At 53.4% G+C, this 13,772-nt stretch overlaps 1 protein-coding gene across 1 annotated transcript; it reads left to right on the forward strand.

Moving 5' to 3' along the window:
• The first annotated feature begins 8,300 nt into the window (after positions 1-8,300).
• LOC127309728 (uncharacterized) lies at positions 8,301-10,320 on the forward strand. The gene is made up of 2 exons (XM_051340470.2): positions 8,301-9,740; positions 9,974-10,320. The coding sequence occupies exons 1-2, from the start codon at positions 8,405-8,407 to the stop codon at positions 10,006-10,008; spliced, it is 1,371 nt and encodes a 456-aa protein (XP_051196430.1). The 5' UTR covers positions 8,301-8,404; the 3' UTR covers positions 10,009-10,320.
• Positions 10,321-13,772: the final 3,452 nt, after the last annotated feature.

A 13,772-nucleotide genomic window follows, 5' to 3' on the forward strand; every position in this document is an offset into this window, starting at 1 on the left:
CGCCGCCAAGCCTTCCTCGCCCCCGCCCCCCCCCCCCCCCCACCCCCACCCCCTCCTCTCCCCCTTGCTGTCGCTCCCCGCGGGCGGCAGGAGGGCGCCCAGTACCTAGCGCCCCCTCGCCCCCCTCCTCCGGCCTCCCCAGCCGCCGCCATCAGCGCAGGCCGCCGGGCAAAGCCCCGTGCGGTGCCGGCGGTGGCGGAGCTGCTCTTCCCCGCGCATAGGAAGGGGAGACGCGGGGTCTCCTCGTCTGGTGGCGGTGCTCCCAGGTTGGAGCGGTTCCGGCGGCGGCGTTTCCTCCTTGGCGGCGCGGCGCCGGGTGGCGACGACGTGGTGGCGAGGCTCTTTGGCCTCGGGACGGCGCGGTGGATCATGGCTCCACCTTCCTGGCCCAGATCTGGGCCCTTCGGGCCCCATCTGGGTCCGGGCGGGCCGGCTCCCTGCCCCGTGGTGCTCCTCTAGGCGGACGAAGGGAAGGCCGGAGCTCGGGGCGGCAATGTCGGCGGCGCGTACACTGCAGCGCATAGACAGGAACTTCACAAGCCCGCTCGGGCTCGGCCGGGCCAGGTGGGCCTGGTGTGTTCCGGTCGCCGCGTCCGGTCGGTGTCCGCAGGTGGCGGTGGAGGTGGTTCCTCCGGCGTGGCTGCTGACGTGCTGCCTCTCGCTCCCGGTTGGCTCGTTCTGTTCGTGATGACCCCGCTTCGTTGGTCATGGTGAGACGGTGGTGGTGCTTGCAAGGCCGTGGTGGCGCATGGTGGTGGGTGGCGAGTGTGGTGGAGCACGATGGAGTGTCCAAGGCGAGGTTGCGAGGGTCGGGAGAAATCCCTGTCGGCACCGACGCGGTGACGCCCGCGGGCGCCACTCTTCCTTCTTGAAGGGCGTTGGGTGAAGCCCTATTTCCTTGTCCTTGCGCGTACCGGGGGAAACCCTAGGACTACTTCGGGCAGCAGTGGCGTCGTTGTCGCATCCCTTCTTGAAGGTGTTGCTTGGTACGCAGAACTTCAGAGTGCTAGGAGCATGGTGGGCATTATCCGGCGGGCGCAGCGGTTGCGAGGCATCTCCGTTTTCGTTGATCCGACCCTCTCGGCATTAGTTTCTCTTTTCTTTCTTTTGTGTTTTCTTTTGGGCTTGCTTTGTGCTGTTTGCCCCAACAATGGATCCTATGTTGTATCGGTGGTGTGCTATATTAATATAGCAGGGCGAAAGCCTATTTCGAGGAGGAGCAATAATAGGTGCGGTGCCATGAGAGCTAGCACCACAATATAGTTGCGAGTATCAAGAGCTAGACATCATTAGTCAGCCTTGCACATTGTTATTTTGCCAATAATCAAAGCAAGATCATGCCAATATGTAAATAACAGAGGAGCAAGAGAGATCAAGTTGTACAACATGACATGTGCACTGCTGCAGCCGTTCACATCGTTATTACTAGCTAAGTTTTTCAAAAGACATATCTGATGGAAAGAGGCTAGACACTATATTTATATTCAACAATCTCCCTTACGTTTAGGCTATTTTAGTCTTAGCATGGGTTCGGTGCACAAGCCGCATAATCATTTTTTCTTGTTTTTAATATTGCGCGAGCAAGATCTTGAACGTAAGTCTCTTGGTTGTGTTACCATATAGGATTGATTATTTTTTCGATATGAGAGCATCGCTCCGGCCTCTGCATCAATAGATGCACACAGTCATACCATATAGGATTGATGCACTAGCCAAGTTTTCTAAACGACCGATCTAATAGAAAAATGCTAGACACTGTATTTATATTCAACATTGCTGGCTACAATACCAACTGCCTTATTGTTTACCGTCTAATTTGGTATTATGTACCATATTCACCGTCCTGCAGCGCGACCTCTTGTTCCTTAATGTCGCGTTTAGCTGTGATGTAGTTAAACTATTAAAGGTTTGTGTTTGTGGGTTTGATGAGGTGGCCTTCCAGTCCCACTGTTCAAAATTTGAAACATCTGATCCCAATTTCTTCTAACATTGTTGTGACCATTTTTGGGTACCAGCGATAGAATGTCACTAAGATCGTGTTACATAGATCTCTGACGAGTATATTAGTTTCTGAATTGTTTCAACATAAGATCGCATTCTTGCTACAGTAGTTGGGCGGTCCTGGGAATCAAGTTTATGTGATATATGACGGCAAGGATGTGACTAATTGGAAGCTATACCTAGGTAGCACCGCCAGTTTCTGTTTGATAAAAAAAAAAAAAAGAGAAAAATCGACCTCTAGAGAGTATCGTACATATTTCTGAAGTGGTATAGCTGCTTATTTTACATTCCGCCCCAGCTGTTCATTCTTATGTTTGTCCTTGTCATCATAAGCTCACTTTTCGTCCGGTTTCGTCCAGGGCTTCTTCACCGTCTCAGGTTCGGACCTTCATGCAAGGTTGGACTCGCCCTTCTTCTTCGGCCACATTGTCATCTACGCCACCGACCACGTCGCACTCTGTACCCGCTCCGTCTTCTACTTCCGCACAAACGGAGTTGGTACGGGGTCTTCACATGCCGTCCATGACGGTGGAGCAGCCGGCGACGGCGACACCCCCATCTCCTATGCCCACGGAGGGGCAGGGACCGGGGCTGCAGCAGCCGGCGACGGAGACACCACCATCTCCTATGCCCACGGAGGGGCAGGGACCGGGGCAGCAGCAGCCGGCGACGGCGCCTACGGGGCAGCAACAGCCGGCGATGGCGTCTACGGGGCTGCAGCAGCCGGCGACGATGTCTACGGGGCAGCAGTCGCCGGTGACGACGTCTTCGGGTATGCAGCAGCAGCCGGCAACGGAGTCTACAGGGCTGCAGCAGCCGGCGTCGGCGTCTACGGGGCTAGGGCCGCTACAGCAACGTGGCGGCGAGCAGCAGGAGGCTGGGTAGCCGGCCACGGCGCTGCTACCTCCTCAGGCGGACAGGCAGGCTAGTTCCCGACGTCGCGAGGAGATGCACGTGGGGCAGCCGGCACCGGTGTTTCTTCCTCCACAAGCGGACGGCCTTGCAGGGCTGGGGAGTATCTCCGCCTCTCCTGAGGCGGATGGTGACTCCATCAGCCCATCGCCGTGGCCCTAGTCGCCTAGGGGAGCATCTTCGCCGCAGACGAGGCCGTTGCAGGGGGCTACACCGCCATCTACCCCTGCGGCTGCAGGCTCTGCGTCTGCATCGACACCGTCTTCACCACGCTCGAGTTCTCCCTCACCGGTCTCCACGTTGCAGCAACCTCGTCCCACTTGCCCCCACCCGTTGTTCAGCCGACGGTGAGGAGGAGTGGGAGGTACGCACTTGCGGAGGATGGGGCGGGGGCTACAGATGAGGATGTCATGCAGAGAGCCGCGCAAGGTGGAGAAGAACCTCGATACGGCAGGTATTGAACAACCAGTCAAGTCGTTTACTTCTTTTTCAGATTCTCGTATTTAGTAAATACCATGATTGTCTTAGCTAGTTCTGATGGAGAGTATCACATTAAACTCGACATTCGGAATAAAGCTGACGGTTTCATGTGGACACTGGTCGCTGTGTATGGTGCCGCCCAAGACGCTTTTAAGACTGATTTTTTACGTGAGTTGGTAAATCTTGCAAAAGATAATCCCCATCCCATTTTGATCGGAGAAGATTTTAATTTGCTGAGATTTCCTCACGAGAAAAGTAAAGGCCTTTTCGACGGACATTGACCTTCCTTGTTTAATGCTGTCATTGATAGCCTAGACTTAAGAGAGATGTTTATGTCCGGTCGATAATTTACTTGGGTCAACAGATTGCCTGAACCCACGTACGAAAAAATAGATCACGTGTTGATGGATACCGAGTGGGAAGATAAATACTCTATGGTGTCGGTCCGTGCACTAGTATCGAAAAATTGTCTGGCCATGCTCCTATCTTCCTAACTACTGGGAATCCCCGACCAGTTTGTAAACGGCCGTTCAAGTTTGAACTTGGCTAGCTACATCGAGAGGGGTTCCATGAGATGGTTAAGATGGTTTGGGAGAAACCGGTCAGAGGTAGCACTCCAATTCTGAGATGGAACAATAAAACACGGACAATGCGCAAACATCTCTCTGGTTGGGCTGCCCATATGACTAGTATCTTTCTCTTCTTAATAGGTGATCTCATTTCTCTTCACATGCAGCCTATCCACCTCATCAATCATCACCAAGCAGGGGCGGATTTACCGTCCGGGCACCCTGGGCACGTGCCCGGGCTCGACGCCGGCGCATACAGGCACTCCGACGATCTCTCCGTCCGACCTATGAAGCTGGAACAACGATATTTAGATGGAAAACACGATGAAAATCACCTGTATCGTCAAAACTAAGCCAGCTTGGGCCTTGCTTGTTCCGCATCACGAAATAGACTTGGCCCATTACATTGCAAAGTCCCTAAGTGGGCTGGTCAGTGGTGACTAGCTCACCACGTTCGATCACTGTATTGATCGGTTCGTCTCTAGACTCTGTCTGTAGACTCTCGTCGTTCTCGCGAGTTGAAACCGACGGGAGATCGGCTGCTGCGCGCGGCTCCGGTGTCAGCGTGTCGTAGCTCGTGGAACGGAGCAAAGAAGATGGAACCAGGCCGTCGCTCCCGTCAGGCTGCGACTTCGCCACGTGATAGTGACGTGCGGAAGCGCAAACGGCAAGGCGGCGAGAGCAGCACTGGTGACGCGAGTTTCAATCTGGCGGACGGGAGCTCGCCGGCGCTGCAGCTAGGACCGATGATTCCCGAACCTGCGCAGAGCCAACACACAGAGGCGGGAAGTAGCCGCAGACCGGCGATGATGCCGATGACAACCGGCATCGGCACACAGCAACTAGGTGAATTTTATCTGTAATTTACAGGGGAATTTCGCATTAAACATTCGGCTTATAGTTTGAATTATTTAAATTTCAGACTTGGGGATATTTTTGGTTCGTACGAGGAATTCACCTCAAGTTGAACCGCCGCAAGATCCACAACCTACTAATGGTGACAAACAAAATGTGATCAACAATGACAAATCGTTTAGTTCGTACTTCATAGTGTGCCCAGGCTTCGAAAAAAGGCTAGGTCCGCCACTGTCACCAAGCAATCCTAGACTGCCACCTAAGCAAATATGCTATGTCATCGGAAAGAAAAAACTGCACCCTCTGCACATTTTTTTTTTTTTTTTTTTTTGCGAAACACAGTACAATCAAAGACGCTCATACATACGCGTACACACTCACCCCTATGAACGCACACACGCACACCCTACCCCTATGAGCACCTCCAAGAGACTGCGTTGAATAACTGATCCGACGAGTCTGGAGATTGACGAAGTCACCACAGGCGCCTCGCTGTCGACGGGAACGTCGCCTCCCACTGAAGAATATTCCGCCTTTATGAGACACCAAAGTGTCAAATCTGGGATTTGAACTCTGGTGGGCTGGGGGTGCCACTGCCCTCCTAACCATCCAACCACGGGTTGGTTCTCCCCTCTGCACATTCAGTTTCATGCATTACACCTAAAATTAATCAAACGTTGTCGTGTGCATGTTAACTTTCGCAGCAATATGGCAAGGTTCATCGTGAAAAAGGAGCAGCACGCCGTTCGTCTTCCTGGTAGTCCATAACTACTCTGCCGCCGCGACGTACGGCCTCCTCGCCATAAATGGTAAAAAAATTGCATGGTGCATCCCAACATTTATGCAGTAGAAACTGCTCGGTGAACTCATCTTGTGCCGCCTCCAGGTTAAAAGCCTACCCGTGCACACCAGCATGCTCGTGTCGCCTCCACTGGCACCTGTCTCCACGCTGGTAGATGCCCGCTCTCGATTCGCTCGATTCTAATCCTCCTTTCTATATTTTTCAATCCCACAACCTATGCTTGTCAATCTGGTCGATTGCGCTCCAGCTTGAAACCTGCTCGACATTTTGCCCATCCACACGATTTGATTGCATCATTCTTGCTCAATCCCACTTATTTGTTTGGATTTATTGGATTCCGCATGCAAGCGGCCTTATTGGATTTTGCGTGTTGCTCGCTGAAGCTATGAGGAAGAAGCTATCATCACGTTTACTGCCTATGGACGCTGGTACAAAAGATTTCATCTCTGGGTCGTGTAATAACAGAGACGGTTTCCAACTTTCCTCTCTCTTCTCCCTCGGGCGGCTGTAGAGGCGAAAGGAAGGAGGCCAAGATCCCTTGCTCTGCCGACGGCCAGATCGTCGGTCTCCTCCCTCTCCGGTCGCCGTGGCGACGGGAGAGTGGCGGGACCTTCGATCTGTGCCTGAGGCTTGTAGATAGTAGGGTAGGTCTCCCCGGCGGCGCGGTCAAGGAGGTGGTGGCGGCGGCGCTGTGGAATAAGTGTGCCGGAGCTCATTCCCCTTCCTGGCGATGCCTGTGGCGGAGTCAGCGAGCTGCTGGCTGTGTGTGCTCGGGGCGAGGTCGACGCGGCGAGGACGGCGACCGGCGCATGGAGCTTTTGTCCCCTGTCTCTCTCTTCGCCGCGGTAAGGAGGGCTCTGGCCTTGCTGCGGAGAGTCTGGGGGTGGTGCGGCGGAGTTCCGGCGGTCGTCGTCGGGTGCTGCTGCAGCTTGTATAGGAGCCTGCTGTTGTTGGGGCAGCCTGGTGCTCGCCTGCTTCGACAAGGTTGGTGGTTGATGGAGAGCGTCTTCGCTTCTTCTCTCTGGCTTCGGCTAGAGACGGCGACGGCGAGGCAGCGGTGGCTCGGGGATGCTTCCCCGCCGATGTTCGGTCAACGACTTCCATTCCGGCGGCTGCGTCGGATGACTCTTGCGGTACTGCAACGCAGCTTGGCTGCTAACGAGCCCTGGCTGTTCTTGGGTCTGTGGCAGGCTCGCCTTTTTTCTCCGATGACGTTCCGGCGGCATTGGTGTTCGGCGCGGGCGGGTAGTGCGGTGGTTGAGCTACAGGACTTGCAGGGACTTCTTTGTTATTTTCTGCTTTCAGTAGGTTCTTTTTGCTCTTTGTCTTGGGCAGGTGGCCTTCGGGTTGCTTCTAGGTTGTGTGTGTGTGTTCGGTCCTCGTTGTTGTAATCCTGTTTGAACACGTTCTTGTTTTCTCAAAAAATAAAGATTTCATCTCTTTTCATTTTTATTAGATGACCATGTGCATATTCTATTTTCTTAATCTCAAGGTCACATGTATTTGCTACCCTGGAGTCTCCGCTGATTTAGTTAGATCACTGGAATTTTCTCTCCAGAAATCATTATCTTGGGCGTCCGCGTTCCCAATGTGAAATAATAGTACGTTGCTTCTCGGTTCTGTTATGTTGCAGTTTCAGAAATTTTCAGACGTTCAGCTAAGGCTATCTCTGAATCCAAGTTAAGCTACACTATATGCAAGTAGGGTTGACGGCATGGGCACTATATGTTCATCCTTTGATCTGAATTTTATGTGGTGCTCTTTATCCCAGATGGTGTTTTTCCCCGCCAAAAAAAGTAAGTGGTGTTTTTATGAAGTTGGAGAAACCAATGCAGATCCACTCTTGCAAGGAATATTTGAATGACAGGTGTGTTCTATGGATTTGATTGGATTTCTAATGAAGTTCAGTTAGATCAGTTTCTGTCGTTATGGGAAAAGATTCAGTTTGCCTTTTTTGCTTGACACCCACAAATCCTCCTTGAACCTCTCCGCGTATGGTGTTCATTCAGCAAAGAGTGCTTATGACGCTCGGTCTTTTCGCAAAATTCATTACATGAACTTGCCAAAGTATGGATTGTTAGAGCTGAACCTAAAGTGTGATTATTCCTCCGGCTGCAGTCTCTGAACCGTCTTATGGACTTCTGACAAGGTGCTACATGGCTGCTTTTGTGCTGACTGTGTTAGAATCTGATGCACACCTATTTCTAGGGTGCCCTTTTACGAAATTGATTTGGTAGTTGTTTGCAGTCTCCCATCCCAGATTGTTCGCATTGCGCTCAAGTTAAATTATATTGCCAATTGGTGGCGGCAATGTCTAAAAAAACACAAGCAACATCATAAAAATCATCAGCTTTCAGCCGTTGTGTATATTGTTTGGCATAGATTGAAGACTAGAAGCCGATGTGTCTACGACGACCAGAAATTTCGCTAGATAGGGTTGCCCATCTGGCCTGAGATGATCTACTGGCCGGGTTAGGCTTTAGAGGACTAATAATTGTCTGCTATTTTCGTTTCGGTTTTCCCCTTTGTTTCTGTTAGGGAGACATTCTCCCGTGCGGCTAACCAAGATTAGTTAGGGATATTTCTTGTGTAACAATCCTTGTAACCTTGACTTGTACCGCAAGCCCTTATGCATATAAATAGAAACAGAGGGAGAGGAGGCGTGCTATCGAGCAGCCCATTGTTTCATTGTATTAGAGCGGGTCATCCTCCCCGCCGCCTAAACCCCTCCCTCCCTCTCCAAAAACCCTAACCCTAGCCGTCAGCCTCCCTCCCCTCTCCCATCATGACTCCCGAAGAACTCGCAGCCAAGGAGCGCGAGCTCGAGGCTCGTGCCAAAGCCCTAGATGACCGCGAAGCCGCCATCAACCAGCAGCTCATCGCCGCCACCAACACTGCCGCCACCAACGCCGCCGCTTCCCTTCCGGCTGGCCAAATACCCTCCCCACACCCTAACCCAACCAAACCCACCACCACCAATCCCTCCACCTACGCCACCTCCATCAAGCTCCACGTACCGATCACCCTCAGCCTCACCGACGGCAACTACACGAGCTGGAGGGAGCTCTTCCTCATCGCTCTCGGCCGCTACGGCCTCACCGCCCACGTCACCGGCGAGGCTACTCCCTCCGACACGTCTCCAACCTCTGCTTGGGGCCGTGATGACTACACCGTGCTCTCCTGGATCTACGGCTCCATCGACAACGACCTCCTCGGCATCGTCATGCGTCCCGGCTCCACCGCGCTCACCATCTGGAACGCCATCGAGAACCTCTTCCGCGACAACAAGAAGCACCGCGCCATCCAGCTCGAGGCCGACTTCCGCAACACGCCACAGGGCGATCTCTCCATCAGCGACTACTGCGCCAAGCTCAAGAACCTCGCCGATTCCCTCACCGACGCCGGCCAGCCCATCACCGACGAAACGCTGGTTCTGACGCTCCTCCGAGGCCTTAATGACACTTACGCCCATCTTCGTTCGTTTCTCCCCTTTCAGGTGCCATTCCCCTCGTTTCTTCAAACGCGCTCCGCCCTCATCCTGGAAGAAACCCAGCGACGCACCGACGCACGCAACGCCACCTCCACCGCACTCTGGGCCATGGGCCAGAGCGTCCTGCCCAACAATGGAGGCGCCCGTGCCCCTCCTTCTGGCGATCGCTCATCGTCTGCTTCCTTCGGGGGCTCGTCGCCTGCTCCCTTCGGGGGCGATCGCGCCGGCGGTCGCGGCACCAACTACTTCACCAACACCTTCCGCGGCGGAGGCCGCAGACGCGGCAACGGACGCGGTCGTGGGCGCGGCCGCGACAATCCCTGGCAGTTCAATCCCTGGACGGGGGCCCCTACTCGTGCCCAGCTACAGCAGGCCCCGTGGCAGCCACCTCCATCAACACAGTGGCAGCCGCGCTCGTCAACAACATGGCAGCCACCGTCCCCAGGCCTCCTCGGCCCGCGCCCCAGCATAACACCACAGGCGTACACAGCCCAGGGCTCCTACGTCCCCACCGCCCACCAGCAGCAACAGATCGACCCGGCTCTCCTCGCTGCCCTCAACAACCTGCAGCTACCCGGCAACGATTGGCACATGGACACTGGTGCATCCTCTCACATGGCATTCGATCCTGGTAATCTCCACTCTCTTCTTCCATCCTCATCCCAATTTGTCACCGTCGGGAACGGTGCAACTCTTCCTGTCACCCATGTCGGCTCCCAAACTCTTAATACCCTCACTAAACCACTTTATCTTCACAACATACTTCTAGTTCCACAAATCATCAAAAATCTCATATCTGTTCGTCAATTCTGCATCGATAATCACTGCACCATTGAATTTGATCCTTTTGGTTTTTCTGTGAAGGCTCTTCCCAGCGGGATCGTGATTCTCCGATGTAACAGTCCAGGCCCTCTCTACACCGTCAATCCACCTGCCTACGCCGCTACATTCCTCGCCACCATCTCCCACGACCTCTGGCATCGCCGCCTCGGACACCACGGCCACAACTCCACGCCACCACTACCCACCAGCTTGCCGAATAAAACAGGATCCTCCCTGTGTCATGCATGTCAATTAGGGAAACATGTTAGGTTACCATTTTCTTTGTCGCACTCGTCTACTACTCGTCCGTTTGAACTATTACATTGTGATCTATGGACCTCTCCAGTCCTTAGCATGTCTGGTTTTGCCTATTATCTAGTCATTATTGATGATTTCTCTCATTATTTTTGGAGCTTTCCTATTCGCAAGAAATCCGATGTCTTTGCCACGTTCGTTACTTTTCATGCCTTTGTCACCACCCACTTCTCTCTCCCTATTCTAACTATCCAATGCGACAATGGCAAAGAATTTGACAACATCAAACTAAACTCCTTCTTTCAATCCCATGGAACCATTTTTCGCTTCTCATGCCCCTACACTTCTCAACAAAACGGCAAAGCCGAACGAGCCATTCGCACCATCAATAATGTTATCCGCACTCTTCTTTTCCAAGCCTCCCTGCCTCCCAATTTTTGGGCCGAGGCTCTCCACACTGCCACTCATCTTCTCAACCTTCGTCCCACTGCAGCCCTCCATAGCCAAACCCCACATTTCACCCTATACGGTACACATCCATCCTATGATCACCTACGCGTGTTCGGTTGTCTCTGCTATGTCAACATCTCCTCCACTAGTCCCCACAAACTAGCCCCACGCGCCACCAAATGTATTTTTCTCGGTTATCCATCCCGTCACAAAGGCTATAGGTGTCTCGACGTATCCTCTCGACGCATCCTAATCTCCCGACATGTCACGTTCGATGAACATACTTTCCCTTATGCCTCCATCACACAACCATCTACACCACCTGCCATCATCGACCCCATAGACCCTCACTTCCTACCAATCCCTCCCACCATACCCACGTCGGCACCACCATCTCTCACTCCACCCCCTGCCGCGGCAGAGAACTCTGCTGCCGCGAGCCCACGCCAGCCTGCCGCCGCCTCTTCTCCTGCCGCGGCACCCCTTTCCCCTGCCGTGGCAGCTCCTTCCCCCGACTCGCCTCCACGGCAGCCTGACACCGATCTGTCTCCTGCCGTGGCAACGCCGCGGCCTAGCTTTACTCATGTATACACTCGCCGCCCTTCAGCGCCACCACCCGTCATCCATCGCACTCGTAGCACCACCGGTAAACTCCCACCTCCCATCGATAAACTCAATCTCTCCGCCACCGTCTCTTCCCCTATTCCTCACAATTATCTAGTCGCTCTTCGTGATCCTTCCTGGCGCCAAGCCATGCAGGACGAATATGATGCTCTTCTCCAAAACCAAACCTGGACTCTCGTCCCTCCCCCTCCTGGCGCCAACATCGTCAGTGGCAAATGGATTTTTCGCCACAAATTCAATTCCGATGGATCTCTTGCTCGTCACAAGGCACGTTGGGTCGTTCGTGGTTTCACACAACAACCTGGCATTGACTTCGATGAGACTTTCAGCCCTGTTGTCAAACCAGCCACCATCCGTGTTGTTCTTTCCCTCGCCGTGTCTCACAATTGGCCCATCCATCAACTCGACGTCAAAAACGCCTTTCTTCACAGCAACCTTTCTGAAGAAGTCTACAGCCAACAACCCTCGGGGTTTATCGATCCCTCTCGTCCCACTCATGTTTGTCGTCTCCTCAAATCACTATACGGTCTTAAACAGGCTCCTCGGGCTTGGTTTCAACGATTTGCTACCTTTGCTCGTTCTATTGGCTTTCTTGAATCCAAATCTGATAACTCTCTCTTCACTCTCCATCGCGGCTCTGACATCGCTTACCTTCTTCTCTATGTTGATGACATTGTTCTTACCACATCCACCACTTCCTTTCTCCATTCCATCATCAACACTTTCAGCCGCGAGTTTGCCATGAAAGACCTCGGACCCCTTCATCATTTTCTCGGTATCTCTGTCACTCGCCAACCCCATTCTCTTCACCTATCTCAACGACAATATATCCTAGATATCCTACACCGTGCCGGCATGAGTGACTGTCATCCGTCCTCCACTCCTGTTGATACCAAATCAAAACTTCCTGCATCCACCGGTTCTCCTGTGGCTGATCCCTTTCTCTATCGCAGTCTAGCCGGCGCCCTTCAATACATGACTCTTACTCGGCCCGAAATCTCCTACGCTGTTCAACAAGTTTGCCTTCACATGCAGGATCCCCGTGAACCTCATCTCCTCATTGTCAAACGGATTCTTCGCTACCTCAAGGGGACTCTCGATCATGGTCTTACCCTATATTCCTCTACCTCTCACTCTCTCGTTGCCTACTCGGATGCTGATTGGGCAGGATGTCCAGATACTCGCCGGTCTATGTCAGGGTACTGTGTGTTCTTGGGTGACAACCTGGTCTCTTGGTCATCTCGCCGCCAGCCCACCGTGTCACGCTCTAGCGCTGAGGCTGAATACCGTGCTGTTGCCACTGCTGTTGCCGAGACTTGTTGGCTCCGTAATCTTCTGCAGGAGCTCAGGCGTCCTCTTGACAGCGCTACGATTGTCTACTGTGATAACGTGAGCGATGTTTATCTCTCGGCCAACCCAGTCCAGCATCGGCGTACCAAGCACATCGAACTTGATATACATTTTGTGCGTGAGAAGGTGGCTCTTGGGGCTCTGCGAGTGTTACATGTACCCTCCAGTTCTCAGTTTGTTGACATCTTCACTAAGGGGCTACCGTCTGTCTTATTTCATGAATTTCGATCCAGTCTTCACGTCGGCGAAGCACCGAGCTCAGACTGCGGGGGCGTGTTAGGGAGACATTCTACCGTGCGGCTACCCAAGATTAGTTAGGGATATTTCTTGTGTAACAATCCTTGTAACCTTGACTTGTACCGCAAGCCCTTGTGCATATAAATAGAAACAGAGGGAGAGGAGGCGTGCTATCTGTGGGATAACGTTGCATAGAAAACAAAAAATTTCCTACGGCGAACACGCAATCCAAGCCAAGATGCAATCTAGAAGACGGTAGCAACGAGGGGGTATCGAGTCTCACCCTTGAAGAGATTCCAAAGCCTACAAGATGAGGCTCTTGTTGCTGCGGTAGACGATCACTTGCCGCTTGCAAAAGCGCGTAGAAGATCTTGATCACGATCGGTTCCGGCGCCACGAACGGGCAGCACCTCCGTACTCGGTCACACGTTCGGTTGTTGATGAAGATGACGTCCACCTCCCCGTTCCAGCGGGCAGCGGAAGTAGTAGCTCCTCTTGAATCCGACAGCACAACGGCGTGGTGTCGGTGGCGGTGAAGAAGTCCGGCGGAGCTTCGCTAAGCTACGCGGGAGATATGGAGGAGAAGGGGGCGGCTAGGGTTTGGGAGGGGGTGGCCGGCCACTCAAGGGGGGCGGCCAGCTTGTGGTCTTGGGGTGGCCGGCCCCCTCCCTTGGCCCCTCATTATATAGGTGGATCCCAAGTGTTGGTGTCCAAGTCTTCGAATAAGACCCGAAACCAAAACCTTCCATAAGAGGGGGAAACCTAGCCCAACTAGGACTCCCACCCAAAGGTGGGATTTCCACCTCCCATGTGGGGGGGTGGCCGGCCCCCTATGGTGGAGTCCACTTGGGACTCCACCCCATCTAGGGCTGGCCGGCCATGGAGGTGGAGTCCCATGTGGACTCCACCTTCCTTGGTGGTTTCT

This window comes from Lolium perenne, chromosome 6 (assembly GCF_019359855.2).
Source record: "Lolium perenne isolate Kyuss_39 chromosome 6, Kyuss_2.0, whole genome shotgun sequence".
NCBI lineage: Eukaryota > Viridiplantae > Streptophyta > Magnoliopsida > Poales > Poaceae > Lolium > Lolium perenne.